Source organism: Cinclus cinclus, chromosome 2 (assembly GCF_963662255.1).
Source record: "Cinclus cinclus chromosome 2, bCinCin1.1, whole genome shotgun sequence".
Lineage (NCBI taxonomy): Eukaryota > Metazoa > Chordata > Aves > Passeriformes > Cinclidae > Cinclus > Cinclus cinclus.
In genome coordinates, this window is record NC_085047.1 from 1,778,720 (window position 1) to 1,797,032 (window position 18,313).

The 18,313-nt window shown below is 46.0% G+C and overlaps 1 protein-coding gene across 1 annotated transcript in view; it reads left to right on the forward strand.

Moving 5' to 3' along the window:
• GDPD5 (glycerophosphodiester phosphodiesterase domain containing 5) overlaps nucleotides 1-18,313 on the forward strand; it is a 59,686-nt gene that overhangs the window by 14,237 nt on the left and 27,136 nt on the right. Inside the window, exon 2 of the mRNA XM_062515292.1 lies at nucleotides 15,924-16,027. Coding sequence (XP_062371276.1) covers nucleotides 15,924-16,027 — 104 coding nt within the window. The remainder of the gene's footprint in view (nucleotides 1-15,923; nucleotides 16,028-18,313) is intronic.

The following is an 18,313-nucleotide window of genomic DNA, read 5'->3' on the forward strand; positions in this document are numbered from 1 at the left end:
GTCAGAGTTTGCTGAGGTTTAAAAATGATTTTAATTTTCTCAGAGATCTGGAGAGGGCGTCAGGATTGATTTGCTGTCTGAACAGAGGCTTTGGTTTTGTGGCCTCTGAGCATGAAAGACAAACTCAGGGTCACTGTTTATCTCTTCGGAGGCTTTGTGAATATTGAAAACCAACTTACTCAGATCAGTCTCCTCTTGGAAATGCTGGTTTTCCTGTAGGGACCATGAGAAGGCTGGTGGGGAAAATAGGATGGGTTGGGTTATCCTGATGCAATTGCTCTCATCTGTAACAAGTGCAGGACCCTGTAGTGGTGTCAACCTGAGCAAGAAATATTTTAAGTTGTTTTCAGGCCTCACAAAGAGTATTGTGCCTTTTACAAGCAGGGAGATGGCTGTGAACTCCTGAAAAATTCCAGATTTTCCCTGTTTCTGAACTGCAGGGTCGGGGCAAAAATAAAATAGGGATGCTTAGATGTTGTGTGAAGTTGTTGATTATAATGATTCTTTTGGAAAACCTTTCTGGTCATGAAAACCCCGGTGTTCTCAGCCAGCAGAGAAAGATAATTTGATTTAAAAAGATGCTGTTGGAGGGAAGATTCACAAGCTGCAGGATCCTTATTGTAAAATTAAAGCACAATGTAATAGAGAGTAAAAGAAGGGAGATGCAATGTGTCACTGTTCATGGCATTATGGTAATTCTGCTTTCAAAGCAGACCTTTAATTTGTACCCTGCTCCAGGTGTTGACTCTAATTCATAATGCAATAAACCTATAGATTGTTACTGAAGGCAGACCAGGGATATTACATCAGGCCAGATCTAATAATTTAGAAGCAGTTTATTAAGCTCAATAGCATCTAAGGTGCAATTGGTTTTATGGGCTGGCTTATCCCATGCGGCACCACCTGCTTTGTTCCAGGGTGCTGCTTTGTCCTGAATCCGTGGCTGATTGTTCTTGATGTGGGATTGCTGTCCACTGGTGATAGGAGTTGTTTTCCAACACCTCTGCCCCATGGCAGGGGTTTGTAGCTGGATTTTCCGACCCAAACAATTCTGTGATTCTCTTTGTAAGCCCTGCTTATTCGGAGTCTGTAACTGGTGTTTGTCGAGTTTTGGTTTGTGGGGTTTTTAGTTTTCCGTGTGGTTGGTTTATTATTTTGTTTCGGGTTTTGTTTTTTGGTGGTTTTTTGTCTGTTTGGTTGTTTACAGAAGCATTTTTTTTTGTGTGCCACAAGCCATCATTTTGACTTTTGATAAGGCTTATTTGCTTTTTTTAAATACTTGCCAGCAGAAAACAGAGTTCAGCTTTCTCTGAGCTACTGTTTGATTCTGTCAGATTTATTTTATATTCTCACCTGACCTCAGGCAGCTGCCACGTCTGTCTGGTGGTTTCCCACATGCATCAGCTCTGTGAACTGGGAGCACTGCATGTTAATAACTCAGTTTTGCACTCAGCATGGAGCACATCGAGAAGAAAAAGACTTGGCCACAGAAATTAATCTTCCAGTTCCTCTGACATCCAGATTTTATCCTGGAGACCTTCTAATGCAAGAGGGGGGGTGTGAGGAGAAAGCATCAGGCTGTTAATGGGCAGAACCCAAACTTCTGGACAAGAATTTCCAGACAAACCCCCCCAGAGAGCCAGAAGGTCCTCCCTGAGTCTCCTTTTCTCCAGGGTGGAACCCTATTCCAGCTCCCTCAGCTGTTCCTGGGGCTCCAGCCCCTTCCCAGTTCTGGTCCCTTCCCATGACACACTCCAAAGTGAGATTTTATTTTATTTTATTTTATTTTATTTTATTTTATTTTATTTTATTTTATTTTATTTTATTTTATTTTATTTTATTTTATTCTTTTTGGATCATGTAAGTGACCTCAAGCTTGATCTGCTCCTGTAAATGGTCCAGTTGTGTTCTCTTGGAGACTTGGCCAAACTAGATGGTTTTGTGCCTGCTTCTGACAACCATTCTCCTTCTGGGAATGCCAGCATCTATATGCAATTCTCCCTGTGGCTTCCTAATTTGAGGTGGTGGGGGGGGGGCATATTCCACCTTTTTCCTGTCTCTTGCCTCCTGTGAGCTCAGCTGTAAATCAGGTTGGCTTGTGGCCACAGCCTGCTTCCAGGCTGCTGGCAGGAGGTTTATGGACACTACTTTTATTATTTTTTAGGGTTTTTTTCCCTTTGGCATAGTGCAGTCGTTGCTTTAGGCAGGATGTTTTGATGGAGTAAGCCTAGGCTGGAGAAAATCAGTTCTGATGTTGTTTCTTTGATGGATGAACAATTGGTAGGAAGGCTTTGCTCATCAAAGATTTGTGTGGTGGAAAAAAAAATAATAATGTCAGGCTTCCCTGTTTTCGTCCTCTCCATCCTTTTTATTGCTCCCAGAGGTGCTGGCCACAGCTGGGACATGCTTTGGGAAATACCCACTGTGACGAGACAGGTAAGGGAAAAATCAGCCCTGTTTGGGTGTTAAATGCAGCAAGAAAATGTAAAAGATCGCATCTCTCAGGGACAATGCTCCTGCTTGGCTTTAGAGCTGTTGCTTCTCCTTTTTTCCTGGTTCTCCTGAAAGCTGCAACCTCTTCGGTGCTGGAGTAAATCCAAGGCAAGGTTCCTCTGGAGCCTGTAGGCTGAAGCAGCAGATGCACCTCCTACCTCTGAGCTTCCTGGCCGGCCTTTGGAGAGGAAGGAACAGAGAGTGATTATGGATCTCTGTGAAATACTCCCGATAACTGTCTCAGCAGATCTGGAGCAATAATAGCCAGACTGCTGCAGAGGCTATAAAAAAAAAAAAAAAAATCAGAAATATGGCTTAGCACGTGCTATGTTTAGAAATTCCATCAGTCCCACTGAAATGGGAGCCGGGGGTAATTCACATATTTCCTGTGGCAAAGGATTGGATTTTTTTGGGGTGGGTGTCCTGCAGCCAGACAGTTGACACCCTCAAGTGGGTTTATAAATCAGTTTTCACTTTTCCTGTGCTTTGTGTAGGCAATGCTGGCTGCATTTTCATTTTGAAAAATAAACAGGTGTCTTATACCAAATGTGCTTTGATATAATTAGTCATAATTAAGAACCCGGACTGCTTTAGCTGTTGATTGAAAAATGAGGCATTTTTCTCACCAGCTGCTTCTCACTGAAGCAGTTTTGATGCTCTGAGATGCACGGAAAAAAAAAAACCCAGCCCAGCCAAAGGCAGAACAAGTTCAAGGCCACTCCTCCCCAGAATTACCTTTCTCAGTGGTACAAACCTCTGCTTAGGGATTGTGATGACAAAGCTCACAGAGGTGACTTTGCAGTGACTCTGCAGATGACTTTCCCGTCGTGGGTTTTGCTGCACAAGCAGTTTTGCTCTTGTAAAAGAAGGAGAGAAATGGGCTGCAAAGGTTTCTGTGCAGGGGAGGTAAAATTTGAATTACTGTCAAATTATGGTTTTTTTCCTTTCCTGTGCATTTATCTTACATTCCCTCAAATCCAAGATGTTTGCTGTGATCTGAACAGAGTAGGAAGAGAAAAAATTGGTTCTGTGTGGTCAGCAGCATTTTGATGTTTGCCAAGCTTCCCTTCCAAGCAATAGATAGAAGAGCTGCTTTGCTCCATGCGAAAGGTGGAGAAGGATCGTTGAATGCAGGAGTTATACCTTGGTATGGCACAGGTTGGGCCTCGTTTTGGGCCATATTCTGTTCCATGAGCAGGAGAGAGGTCGTGTGGTTGGGATAAAACCCAGCCCTTTTGGGTTGGCACTGTTGACACTCTGGGCATGATCTATTCCTGTGCTTGGAAATATTTTTTATTTGCATCTATCCTGCATGTGAAGCCAAAAGCCTTTTTTTCCATTGTCTGTAAAAGCCCAGGCTGCAAACCAGTGGTGATTTGGGAATTCTTTTCCTGCATTCTTCCCTGAGCTGGGATGTGTCTGATCCATCACTCTCTTGGCCACCACTGGGGCTTTATCTCAGCTTGCTGAATTCCATGTTGGGTTGTGCAAAGAGATGGTGTGAAAGCAGTTTGCTCATCCAAATTGTCCACAGCCACGTGGGAGAGCTGCAGGGTTAGAACTTTTTTCCTGGCATGTTTTACAACCAGTGAGTGATAGAGTAGGAGAAATCTTGAGCTTTATTTTCAGTGTGAGCTTTTTTGAACTTCCAGAAAATGTCCTCTGAAAGGGGGGGGTGGAAAGTCAGGCTGGTTGTGCTGCTGCTTTGAAAAACTCTGGAGTGCAGCAAGGTGCAAGAACAGCAGTTTGGCAGATTTGTTATTTCTGTACCACCGTCCATTGGAGGTGCTTTAATCAATGAACAGCTCTTGAAGAGAGGGATAATTATTCCCATTTCCACAGAGCTGAGAATATGAGCCAGATTAAAATGCCTTTTCTGGAATTTGCAAATGATTTTATGCTGAGGAAATGAACAGAGTTTCCTCTCCAAAGAACAGCCATCCAGGCTGCTGCTTTGCTTCCAAGGGCATTCACTGGACATCCTGGCAGAGATTCCCGGGTTGATCCCCCAGCCTGGGCAGCAGGAAAGGCGGGGAGGACTCTGCCCCTGTGCTCAGGTGAGACCCCACCTGCAGAGCTGCCCCAGCCTGGGAGCTGGGGAGAGAGTCCAGAGGAGACCCCAGAGCTGTTCCAGGGCTGGAGCCAGGCTGGGGGAGCTGGGGGTGCTCACCTGGAGAGGAGAAGGTTCCAGGGAGAGCTCAGACCCCCTTCCACAGCCCAAAGGGGCTTCAGGAGAGCTGGAGAGAGAGTGGGGACAAGGGATGGAGGGACAGCACACAGGGAATGGCTTCCCACTGCCAGAGGGTGGGGATGGATGGGATATTGGGCAGGAATTGTTCCCTGGGAGGGTGGGCAGGCCCTGGCACAGGGTGCCCAGAGCAGCTGTGGCTGCCCCTGGATCCCTGGCAGTGTTCAAGGTCAGGCTGGACACGGGGGCTTGGAGCAGCCTGGGCATCGTGAGAGGTGTCCCTGCCCATGGTTGGTACCAACCCAAACCCTCCTGTGGTTCTGTGAAATGTTAAATTTGCTCTGGTTCTGGAAAGGTGTCTCAGGAATGTTCCTCACTTGGGAGCTCCTCATATCCCTGGCAGTGCCTCTTGCTCAAAGCTCCCTGCCCATATCTTTGTGCTTTTGCTGCAGATGCTCCAACTTTAAATGTAGAGAAATAAACCAGATTAGATTGAGCACGGCCCCTCTCTTGGGGCTGGCAGGGTTCAGGTGCTGCCCTGGCTCTGGAAAGCAGCAGGGAGGGCATGAGGCAGTGCCAGGGCCTTTTCCAGCACCCACACTGAGGCATTCCAGGCTTTCAGCAGAGCGCTGAGGTTCTTCCTTGCTCCTGCTCAGAACAGGATGGTAACAACTTGTTTCTCTTGTCTGCAAGCTGGCTGCTTGCCTTTCAGCCATGGTGATGGGTACTGAGAGGAAATAGCTGCAGGGGAGCCCCTGGCTCCTGCCCAGACACGCATGGCACTGTTACTGTTGCATAATTCAACTTTGCCACGCCAGAATTTATAAACATCACAGAAAGTCCCCCTTGCAACCACAGTGATGTGAGTGTGATGTGTCAGAGCTGCTGGGAAGTGGGAAGAAGTCAGACCTTTCATTACTTCGCTGCAGCTTTTATCAGCCTATACATTTTGTTTATTTTAGTCCTGGTTTTTGTGCTTCCCAGTGGTTTCTGAATAACACAAGCATTTAGACACCTCCTGCTTTAGCATTTTCTTTGCTGCTCTTCTCAGCGGGAGACCAGCTGACCCTTCAGGCAGAATTGCTGCATGATCAACACTTGCAAATGCTTTTTTAATATGTCATTGCCTGTCACTTGTGCCACCAATGGAGAGAGAAGAAAGAACATGTGTGGGTTTCCATGTGGGGAAATGTTCTGGGATGCCTTCTGGTGTCAATGCTCCTGGTCCAGCTTTGTCCTCCTGCGTGTGCTGCTGTGGGCACTGTGCAGCCACACCAAAGTGATCTCTCTGACACAAGGGGGGCTTTGGGGAGGGCAGATGTCACCTGCTGTGGAGGTACCACAGGCTGGTATTTGTTGGTCATGCAAAGCAAGGTTTTCCTAGACCCAGACTAATCTGAGGTATAATCCAGGGGAAGTGGATATTGGTACCAAGAATGGCACCCACTGCCTCTGTTCCTGTCAGGATTTTGCCTTCCAGCACTGGCTGGTGATGTTCTTGCCCTTTTGACCAGCACAGAAATCCTTGATTCGCTTTTGTTTATTTTGTGCCAAGCATCATGACAAAATATTATTTTTAGAACTTGTCCTGCAGACATTTGCTATGAAGGGTAAAATGCGAGGGAAGAATTGTCCATGGAATAAACTTACTGTTTCTTCTTCCAGTCCAGTCATTTGCCTTTGGATCTATTTGACATCTACGTCAGATTATTTAGGATATTTTATAGAACATTTTACAACAGAATTCCTGTAAGCAATTCTGAAATGGAGTAATTCTCTTTAAATGGGGATAAATATTCAGGATTTCTCTCATCCACTGTTCTTCCTATAAAGCTGTGCTTATTAAACTCATAAACACCCAACAGGAGAGAGCTGCGGGCACATCTGAGCCTCAGCTGGACAAATGGCAAAAGCAGTTTGGGGCCAGGACAGAAATAGGATCGGTAAAGGCAAATGTGGAGTTGTTTCCCCGGCACTTAGTGATCCATTGAGGTGAAGGGTGGTTGGGCCACAGCTTTTTCGAGGTTTTTAGAGACTGCAGTCTTTTCTAGGCCTGGTGTAGGGCCCAAATATAATATTTCCATGTGAAGCCAGAAGCTGACCATTAAGGAAACACCTTCCCAAATCCCCAGGATGTGCACGAAATGTTTCTCCGGCTGATAATAATTCCTTTCTGAGTTTTCTTGAGTAAATGTAATCTGAGACCATTACATTTAACGACCTTCATTGTCTGTTTTCTTAGGTAGATTATATAGTCTTTTTTTTTTTTTTATTGAGCCTGCTTTTATTAAAGCTGTTTTTAATCCTAACCCCCTTTGCCCTAGGATGCTGGTGCTTTAATTAAAGTGAACCATCAGCTGAATGCAAGTTGACAACATCATGTGCCTTTGCAAAAGACTGTCAGGAGGCTGGGATGAGTTAGCGGGAATAACACCCTCAGGAGGCTCTGAGGATGAAATCCTCCTGCTGCTTGATGCTGATGAGAGCTCAGCAGGGGTACTGTGCCCAGCAAGGTGCCCCACTTCAGGCAAGCCTTGGAACTCAGCCAGTTGGTCTCTGCGAGAACCATGGGCTGTGGTTTTTTTTGTTTGTTTTTTTTTGCCGTTTGTTTCTCTTTTTTCTTTCCCAGATGAGGCTCATCAGTAAAGACTGAAAAATCTGGACCTATTTAGTCTGGAAAAAATAGTTGTCTCCCCTTGGCCTCCAAGTATGAAAGTATTTTGTAAAAAAGGAGGTTACAGTGCCTTGTCAGCATCAGGAATGGGTTTGGAATACTTGGGTCATTCCATGAGTTTGTCCAGAAGTACTGGTTATGTTGGCTGGGCAAAATCCAGTAGGTTAAAAACATGTTATCAGAAGCTGTGAAAGTAGAATAAATCATGATATGGGAGATAGCTGGGGGATCCCCTATCACTCTCTTCTGTTTCCTCATGAATCAGGGGCTCCCTCAGGGATTTTTGTTTACCTCTGCCTTGAATGAAAGAGGGAGGACGTAATTGCCGGAGGCAGAGCTGGTCCAGGACGTGATTATTGCTGCTGAAAGTCCCCAGGGACCTCTAATAGCCAGAAAGAGCCCTGTTTCCAGCTATGCTCTGTGTCTGGAACAGCACAGGAATTCCCATCTCGGTGCCATCAAGGCTGCTTTTTGTGGAGGATGCTGGGCACGCAGTGAAATGCTGCCTTTGTTGGGTGGTGGGCACCTAGAGAGAAGCTGGTCCTCTGGCCGAGTTGTATGGGGAGGGAGGGGCAGGCAGGTCTGGGTGATCTCTCAGTTTGGATCCCTTTATCAGTTTGGATCCCTTTATTCCTCTCCTTGCTGTTTAGACAAGGAAAACTGTCTGATTGCTCCCAGCTTTGCAAGCCCTGGAGCCTGGAGGGAGTCAGCCCTACCCTTTCTGGTTGTGTTTTTGGAGGCTGGGAGCTGGGGATGTTCTACAAAGTGTAACAATGGTATTTTTAGAGATCTGGCTTTCTTTGAGTTGCATCTGTTGAGCTGCAGTTCAGCTCCAGCAGCCCCAGCAGGAGCACATATTTCAGGAATATGTTCTCTGCTGCTTTCTGGGACCTGCTAAATGGAATTCTAAATGGAGCGTGTCACAGCTCAGAAATCCCATTCATGGCCTTTTCTAACAAGGTGTGCAGAGAACTATTAGCTCAGTCTTTGCAATAATCAAACAAGATGTGCCTGAGATGTGCAGTGACTTACTTTAGGAAACATCTGGTTAAGTGTTGAAGCCCCAGCAGCCAGAGCAGCAGGGTTTGGTTTGCTTTGCTCTTTGCTTCAGACCCATTGTCTGTTGGACCCAATTTCTTCTTTTTTCTTCCCATTTCTTCCCATAATGACTGGCAGGTGCCTCTAATGCAAGACCACAGGGGTTACCAAGGAGTAAAAAGCTTTGACAGTGTTTCTGAAGCATCCAGACTGGCTCAAATTGGTTGTGCTCCCAAATTTATCCTTCCAGTCACTCCACCTCCTGCCTGGAGAGGACTGTAGCAATTGGGGAAAACCCCGTTCCTTATGAAATTTGAAGTACTAAGCCAAGACTGGGGGACGGCAGAAAGTTGAGGAGTAAAACGCAAGAGGTGGATGAGTAGTTCAAGCCGAGCTTTGCACCAGATGGTGAGGATTGTTGGATGGAGAGAAAACAAAGCCTTTGGGCAGGTTACAAAGTCCTGGGGAGCTGCCTGATGCACTGTGGAGTCTTGCAGGCTCCTCCTACTCTCTTGAATTCCTGAATGTTCAGTCCAAGAGAGGGATGAAATCCTCATCCCTCTGCAGCCTGTTAGGTGAGGGAAATTCAGCCCAGGCACCTTGGTTCTGTTCTGGATGTGCATGAGGTCTGTGAGGCCAATATTTGCTACTCAAGTATTTTGATCTGCTCACTGAAATGCTTCAAGTCCTTGGTGTGGAGGGTACTTTCCATCAGTTGTGTCCCTCTGCAATCGGAGATGGAGCTGCTGGGTGTGCTTTTGGCAGTGAAGGCTGATTGTACCCTGGGCTCTAATAATGACAATGCCGGATGTGGGTTTTCCTCTCCAGGGACACTTGAGGGAACACATCTGAGCACTGAGGGCTCCCTATAACAATGACAGGCTTAGAACAGACAGAAGTTAACCCATTGGGGCCACCAAACTGTTTGGAACAGGAGCCAGGAACAGAGAAGGAAGAGCTGAGAGCTGGGGTTGTGTCGCTGGAGGTGTGAAGAGAGGATTTTGCTGCTCTCAGCAGCTATGGAGAGAGTGACTGTAGAGAATGTCACAGAATCATAATTTTTTCGTGCTGGAAGGGACTTTGAAGATCAATCCCATTCCAGCCCTTGGGATACCTTCCACTGGACCAGGTTGTTCCAAGCCCCAGTGTCCAAGCTGGCTTTTGAGGACTTGAGCCAAGACAGCCCTTGGCAGGAGGCAATGGGCACAACCTGGATCAGGGGAAATTCCAATTGGACAAAAGGGAAATTTCTCCTCAGGAGGGTGGTGGTGAAACCCTGGAGCAGAAGCCAGGGGAGGGTGGGAATTCAGAGCAAGCCTCTGCTTTAAGGATTCACACACTGAGAGTTAATAATGAAAGTTGTAACTTCTCCTTAGGGACTAAAGTGTTGTCATTGACAAAACACTCCAGCTGACACTTGCTCTTGGTGATGCTCAGTTTCTGGTTCTGTTGGGAGATGGAGTCATCTTTCATCCTCAGAGATGATTCAATAACTTGCTTGAAGATAATATTTTGTTTGTTTGGACGAGGCCCGATCGGGTAATCCTGAAATGAGGAATTACGCTATCAGTTTTTCCTTTGTAGTTGCTGGATAAATGTTTGCTCTCCTCCTTTCCTCTCCAGACTAGTACTGATAAATGCCCACAGCAATTTGATTCTTGAAAATGCCAGAAAACAGTGGAGTGCAGACTCCTTAATAAACTCTTTGTTGGATCCAGGAGTGAATTAAAATGCTCTGAAAACACACTTGAGTGATGATGATGGTGCTCCATTCCAACTCCAGGTCTTGGATTTGCTCCTGAGGTAGAGAGCAGTTGTTCAGGACTGCATGGCCCTGATCCCTCAAAAAACCCCCATTCATTTGCTAAAGGCAGGTGCCCGAGCTGGTGAATATTTAGGGACACAAGGATGGTATGCACTGCAGGGAGATAAAATACCTTTTTTTTTAGGCCTTGCTGCATTTCCAAGTTTTGAGGGTGTGGTTATATTGGATATCTCTGAATGTTGTCTGCAAAAACATAAAAAGCATAAAACTTCCAGCAGGGAGATTCTCCAGTGTGGAGCTGGAGTAAGATTCCCACACTGGATTTTGTTTGTGTGGTCTGATCCATGTGCTGCTGTTTTCCATCTGCTTGTGCATGCCCTGCCCAAGGTGCTGCCAGATTTTTGGGAGGACTCAAGTTCCCTCCACTTTCCTCTCAGTAGAAATTCCATCCTTAAGCCAAGATGCCCTTCAGCAAGAAACTGCTTCAAAATATTTGATTTTCTCTAAAAGGCTTCTGTTTTTTAAAAACTGGAGGTTTTCTGATTAGAAAAAAAAAATGGGGAGGGGGGAAGAGGAGGGGTAAGACATTGTTCAAAAGCTCCTTCCTGTTCTAGTTAGATTTTTATTTAGTGATTTAATTATTTTAATGAATGAACAGGAGGTTCACTGTGCTCAGGAGATAGAAGATGGGTAGGATCTTCTACAGGGACTGAAAGCCATGAATTCCCAGAGGCACTTTGGCTTCAATAAGAGCCTTCTTTGAGCACCAGAAATAAGAGGGTCGGCTTTCTCCTCCCCCTCTCCCCCTTTTCTCCCCATTTTTTCCCAGTTTTTTCCCCTCTTTTTATTATTCCCCACTTCTTTTCCCTTTCCCCTCTTTTTTCCTTTTTTTTTTTTTTATTTTAAAATAAAAAGCATGTCCCAAATACTGCACTTATCTGACTTAAACTTCTACACAACTTTAGGTTGTTTCCTCTGCCCAGTCTCAGTGGTGGCTTCTTGTAGAGTTCACAGAATCATGGAATGGTTTGGATTGGAAGAGAATTTAGGGATCATCTCCTTCCAACCCTTGCTATGGGCAGTGACACCTTCCACCAGACCAGGTTGCTCCAAACTGTTGATGTTCTCTGGTTCTCAGTCTTTTAAAGAAAATATATTTTAATGAGGAAGACCCATCTGCTCTGAGGTGGATCTCCTCGATTCCAAGCACCCAAAGCCTCCTCCCTCTACTTGAGATATAATCTTGAGGTCAAATCTTGAGGTGGACTCTGCTGTGGTTTCAGCTGCTCTGGGAGAGCTTTGAGCACAGTGGGTTTGACGTGATCCCAGTGCAATCCTCACACTGGGATGTGACTCCGGGAGGGAATAGAAAATCCATCTGTTCCGTCTGAGCTGTTCTGGGATGAACTGCAGCACGCTGCGGCGGTGGCATTTGAGTTCCTTCACAGGAAAGCTCCTGTGGCTGCACGTGTTGGAAGGGACCCATCTTCACCCACGTTGCTGGAATGTTTGCTGTGAGCTCATCCCTGTGGGAATGGAGCCCTAATCCATCCAGCACTGGCATTTCCTCAGACCCATTCCCAGTTCAAAGCAGGCTTCTTTCTTTCCAGCTCCTTTTGAAACTCTATGTGGGTTCTGAGTGCCAGTGAGGAAGCTGGAGGTGTGGGTTTGCTTAGGAGGGGGTTCTGCTGTTTCATCCCAAGGCTGGGAAATGTAGGTGGATCTTAGAGATGCTAATCCTGCTTGGGATGAGCTGACAAGGACTCCAGCAAGCAGCACAGGTGCAGGATGGCATTTCAGGACTGGTGTCAACTGAGGTGACTCCAGCAGCTTCAGTGCACCAAAATCCTTCTGCTCCGTTGGCTCCATGGGCTGCCAGGGAATCAGCTGGCTCTGGCCTTGGATTTTCTTGGCTTTCATGGAGCAGACCTGGAGCCAAGTGTGTTGTACTGCCCCTGCTTCCCAGCTGAGTCCAAAGGAAATGTGATGGGGTAGCTGAGCTCATGGTGCAGCATTTCAGCAACCGTGGGGACTACATGTGGTAGTAAATATGTAATTTAATATGGTGTCTCATGCTGAGCCCTCTGTTCTGCCTGCGATTTGGGACAGACTTCTGATAGTGACACCTTAATTGTGTAATATAAACCAATGTCAATTATAAATATACTGAATTTATTTATATATGCTATCACTGTAGAAAAATTAATTATGTTACTTTTAATATCTAATATGAAAAATATTAATTATATGGTTGATCTTGATGATCTTAGGATTCTTTTCCAGCCTAATTCTATGATTAATAATCCTGTTAAAATATTTTAACCTCAGAAAGAGGGGCACATGTAAATGCAATGATAACCATTTCTGATCAATGCAGTCTCACCCTGGGAAGTCTTGATTTTTAAGATCTTAAGTGTTGATTATCTGTTCTCACTTCAAATTGTAGATTTGTAGAATTGTTTGGGCTGGAAGGGACCTTCAAAACCATCCAGTGCCACCCCTGCCATGGGCAGAGACACCTTCCACTATACCCAGGTTGCTCCAAGCCCCAGTGTCCAGCCTGCCCTTGGACACTGCCAGGGATCCAGGGGCAGTCACAGCTGCTCTGGGCACCCTGTGCCAGGGCCTGCCCATCCTCCCAGGGAACAATTTCTTCCCAGTATCCCATCCTAATCCTGTCCCCACTCTCTCTCCAGCTCTCTTGGAGCTCCTTTGGGTTGTGGAAGGGGCTCTGGGCTCTCCCTGGAGCCTTCTCCTCTCCAGGTGAGCAACCCCAGCTCTCCCAGCCTGGCTCCAGCCCTTGGAACACCTCTGTGCCCTCCTCTGGACTCTCTCCAGCAGCTCCACGTCCTCCTGCTGCTGCTGCTGGCCCCAGGGCTGGGGCAGCTCTGCAGGTGGGGTCTCACCTGAGCACAGGGGCAGAGGCTAAACCTGCATTGGCCCTGCAGGTTGGTTTTGGCAGAGGACCAGTTTCTAGGAAACCTCCTCTAAAGAGACTCTTTTTGGAGAGCCTGGATTTCCTGGTCAAAGGCTTTATTTAGTTCACAAATGGTACCATGCTGGGAGGTGTCTCCTGGCATATGTGTGATTGTGTGGAATGAAATAGGTGAGAAATTCCTATTTCTAACACTGGAAGTTTGAATTGAGAAAGTCCTTGTAGGAGGGGTTGGTGGGAGTGTGTGTATAGTTAAACCTCATAACATCTCCTACAGATCCTACAATAAATAGAATAAACTTCCTGCGCCTCTCTGCTTTCCTGTGCCACTGCAGTAAATAATGCTTTGTGTGGCTTGGGGAGTTGCAGCAAAAGAGACTGGCAGAGACTTCAGTTAACCAAAACTAATCCCTAAATTGGAAAATATGCCCCCTGTGATAGGAATTTCAGTGCTGTTTTAAACAAGATTAAATGTTCAAGCACAAGAGTGGCTGAAATCCATGAACCAGCGTCACAGATGAATCATACATTGGCTTTTCTGTGGCAAGTTCTTTTAACATTTGATTTGGCTTTTTTTTTCCCAAAACCCCTTAACCTGGAATTGGTTTTACTCCCACCTGCTATGTAGTGGGGATTGGGGATGTGCAAAAGTGATGGAGAATGCGTGTGAAACACTGGTTTATTTGTCTTTTATTAAGGATTCTGTGAATTATTGAAAAGTAACAAATCTGGCAAACTATAATTTGGTAAAATGTGTCTTCAGTCATTTCCTTTTGGGGCCCTTTTGATAGTGTCTGTTGATCACTGAATTAGAGAATGGTTGGAAGGGACCTTAAAGATCAAATATTCTGTGCTTTTTGAAAGCCTGCTGAAAGCTGTGCCTGAACTCACTGAAGGATGCCTTGAGATAGAAGAGTTTGCCTGGGTTTTCACAAAACCAGCAAGGCATGGCAAGGGCACACCCAAGGACAGACCCAAAATAGCTTTTGGAGAGCTTGCCACAAGCTCTGCTGCTTGCATGTAAATAAGGGGGGGAAGTTATGTTTATATATATGGGAAGAGCTCAGAGGTTTTAAAATGTTTTCCTTGGCTTGTTTTTCAAATCAGCATCATCTAGTGCACGAGCATCAGCAAAGCTCAGCTGAGAGTGACTTTTAAAGAGCTGGAGGGTGGGATTTTTGTAACAGTGTTTATCTTCAGCATGAAAGGTACCTAAAACCTCACTCGGCCTTGGAAAAGCTCAAATAAATGTGGGAATATAACCAGTATTTAACTTATATGTGCAAGGAGAGGCGTTAGACCCAAATGGAGAGGGGGAAAGAAAATTCCAACAAACTGTGGGGAAATTGAGGTTTGAGATATTGGAGGTGTACAAACTGGAAGGCATCCAGAAGGAGGGGAATGGTTTGCATCAGAAGGGACCTAAAAGCCCATCCAGAGCCAACCCACCATGGGCAGGGACACCTTCCACCATCCCAGGCTTCTCCAAGCCCTGGCCAGCCTTTGGAACACTTCCAGGGATGGGGCAGCCACAGCTTCTCTGGGCAAAATTTGGTGTCTTGATTTGGGTTTTACAGCCAAGAATTTGGAACTTCTAGCAGAAAACCTCATTTTTGGCACAGCAAAAATGAAATTTCAATTCCAACCCTTTTTATTGCTTTCTTTTGGCTTCTTTTTCTATGACGGAGGATACAAGGAGGAGCTGTATCACAGGACTGGTATCCTGGGTGATGCATAATAAAAAATAGTCAACACACAATTAAGCAGATAACTCCAGCCCTTAGCAAGGAAAGGGAGGCAAAGCCTAGTAGTTTTTAGTGTTTCTATTGTCACAATTGTTACATTGTTTAGCGTAATTAAAAAGCCAGGACAGTTCACCAGAGAAAAGAGCATTTTCCAAAAAGATCAGTGTGTGCTGAGGGTCTAGAAGAGTTGCTCATACTGGTAGAGTTGCTCATAGTCTTTTCCAGTCTTCATCCTTCCTTGTTCACTGTGGGAATAGAGGGTTTGTTGGAATGTTTACCATGCAGAATTTATTTCAGTGTTTTCCTTGTTGAAATGAAAACACATGTGGACTGTTTCAGGCCAAGGAGTAAAACCAACCAGCAGCCCATGGAAGTGGTGCTGGTGAGAGACAATTTGAAGACACAGATTGGTGTCCATGTGCTTTAGGATTTTATCCGTGATATTGAAGCCGGGACACTGATGAGATTTATTTGAGGGATTTGTTTTGTATGTACTGAATAGAATTTGAAATGTTTATGAAAGCTCAATGTTGGTGCTGGTGTGGTCTGTTTGCAAAACACTTAAAATATGTGGTGGTGGTGGGAGGAATAAATGTTGAGGATGGGTGGTTTGGCTCTGCAGGATCTGAGCACCTCAGGGGAAGGAATAAGGAGTAGGAACATCCCTAATCTGCTGTGTAATCTTCACCATGTGATAACTACTCGTCATTTAAGATAAGCCAGCTAAACCCAAGGGAAGGGAAGATGCGTGAGAATGGAAAAGTTAATTAAATAATTGCCTCCAAAAAAAAAAAATCAAACAAAAAAACGAAAAACCCTAAACAACCATCAGCAAAAACCCTCACCAAACAGAACCCCTGCTCCATATCTGGAAATGTCCCCTCTTCCCTGACAGCTGGAAAAATGCTCTTCCAGCCCTCCGTAAGATGAATCTACCCCTCTGCCCAGACCTGGGGAACAGGGCTGCATCTCCAGAGAGCAGAGATGTGAAATCTGCCTTTGGAAATTCCTCTTTGCTCCGCTTAGTCTCAACAGCTGGGATCAAATGGGATCCTATTGACACTGACTTCTCTTTTCTTCCACAGTGGGAGCGCCTCTGGTTTCTCATCCTCACCTCATCCTTCTTCCTCACCCTGGTCTGGTTTTACTTCTGGTGGGAAGTTCACAATGACTACAATGAAATCAACTGGTGAGTAGAGCTTCCCTTAGGAAATTTGGTTGCCATCCTGCACCTGCTTGATGCAGCCTTGGATTCATCTGGATCCTTTGGATGGAGCTGTAATGATGATAAAGGGAAAGTGAGGTGGGAAGTGGGGCTCAACGAGAGCTGCTTCTGCCTGATCTATGTATAGATGTAATGTGGCCTCCCATCTCCACTTTGTGGCTGGGTTTTTGTTTGTTTATCTTTACGGCTGGCTGAATTTGAAAGTGACTGAGCAATTTGGCTGCAACTATTCCACAAAATATCCATGGCAAAAATTCAGCCTGAAGCACATGGGTGTGGAAAATAGCATACAAAGTTGGAAGGAGCTGAAAAGGAGCTTTGCAGTGGGATGTGTTGGAATTTAGGGTGTTGCCAGCTGCCTCCAGTGCTGAAAATTATTCTCCCTTTTATTATCAGCAACATATTAAAACATTTTGACAGCACCTTGGGCTGTATTCTAACTTAAACTGGTTTGACATCATCTTCTTGTCAAACATAAGATGTAAAGTGTACTTTAAAACACAGTGGGGAGCTGATCCCTTGAATAAATCATCTGCTTTAGATGCTGGAGCTGTGTGAGGGAGAGTGTTTACCAACATGATGATGTGAGCTGGCTCCTCCCAGGAGGAAATGGGCTTTTTCTCTTTGCTCACACCCACACTGTGAGAAGTGAAACCCTCACCCTGTCTCTGGGTTATTTGTAACGGAAGCATGATTGAAATGCCTTTTCTTAAGTGGTATTTTGGAACCCCTCTCTTCTTCAGTTTGTACCCTCAGTAAAGGGTGTGATGTGCTCCAAGTTCACCCCAGTGCAAAACCAAGCTCTGTCTGAGCTTAAAGTTGTGAAAGGGCTAAAAGCAATCCTTCAGAAATGAGGAAAAGCCCTGGGAATGCTGTGAATGGGCACTGCAGCTGCAGTGCTGCCAAGTTTTGGGTCCCCAAATATTCTTGCAGGAATGGGGGGAGATGTGCAGGTCTGCTCTGGAGGCAAGGGGCATTTAGGATTTAACACATCAAGATGTCACCTGCAGCCCGAAGTCCTGTCCGTGCCATGCATCGCAATCTGGATTGTGCACAGCACTGGGAAAGTATTTCCTCTTGTGCACCACAGGTCTGGGAGAGGCTTTCTGGATGGAAAACAGCATTTCAGGCAGTGCCGTGCAGTGCTGAAAATGCGTCAGTGCTTTGTGTGTGCTGTAACCCCACTTAGATCCCTGCTCCACACACCAGAGGTCAAGCAGGGTTTCTGGAAAACAGCTGTGGAAAGGCTGGGTAGGAGGAGGAGAGCACAGGGTGAGGTTTTAATTACAGCCATGCCAGTTCCAGGCAAGGGGGAGAAATAATTTCCATTGGGTCGTGCAGTCTAAGCCTGGCCCTCTTCCCTTACAGCACAGCTGCATGGGCTCTGTGGAAACAGAGCAGTTTTGGGCCATACAGGGTGTGAAGGAGTTGCAAGCATCATTTTATTTCCAGCAGGGCTGTGAACCTGTTGCTGATGAGGCACAGTGAGGTCCTGGTGGTGTTTAGAAACAGCACCTTTGCTGTTCCTCTGTTGTCGTCACTTCTGGGTCGTGTTTTTGGACAAGACTTCTTTGCTGCTTGCTCCTGCTGCCTTCTTCTCTGCTCCACGGATTTCTTGGTGAGCTAGGAGCTGCCCCAGAGGAGAGGAAGGGCTCTTTGGGGCAAACAGCATCTCTGCACTGGGCATGGCACACTGAGTTATGCCAGAGGAAATGGGAGAAGGGATTGCTGTAATATTGGTGTGAGGAGATGCTGAGCTTCTTCCTGCCCTCCAGAGCTCATCCCTGGGAGCTCTCACAGCTCACGCCATGTTCAGGCAGCTGCACTGAGCTCCTTCAGCCTGTCCCACCAGGTGAAGAGAGACTGGGGGTGTCTGCTGTCCCAAGGAGGCCCATTGCCAGCATCAGGTCTGTGTGGAGACTGGAGGAAGACTTCCCTCCTCTCTGGGACTTGTTCTAGCTCTGCACCACCCTCTAGATGGAGATTTTTCATCCCAAACCGCTGAGGGCCTGTCCCCTCTGCCACCCTTGAGGAGGTTTTTCATCTTTTTACCTGTGTGTCAGGCAGCTTGGGCAGTAGTTAGGTCATTTCAGCTTGTAAGGACCAAAGGGACTATTCTGGGATTGAAATAGGCTTTAGGAGGACAAGGCAAAATTGTGCCCCAGCATATATTGCTTCAGGCCTTTAAAATTTTTTTTTTGTCCTTCAAGGCTGAATATCAGTGAGGTCCTTGTTAGTGAACGTGCTTTG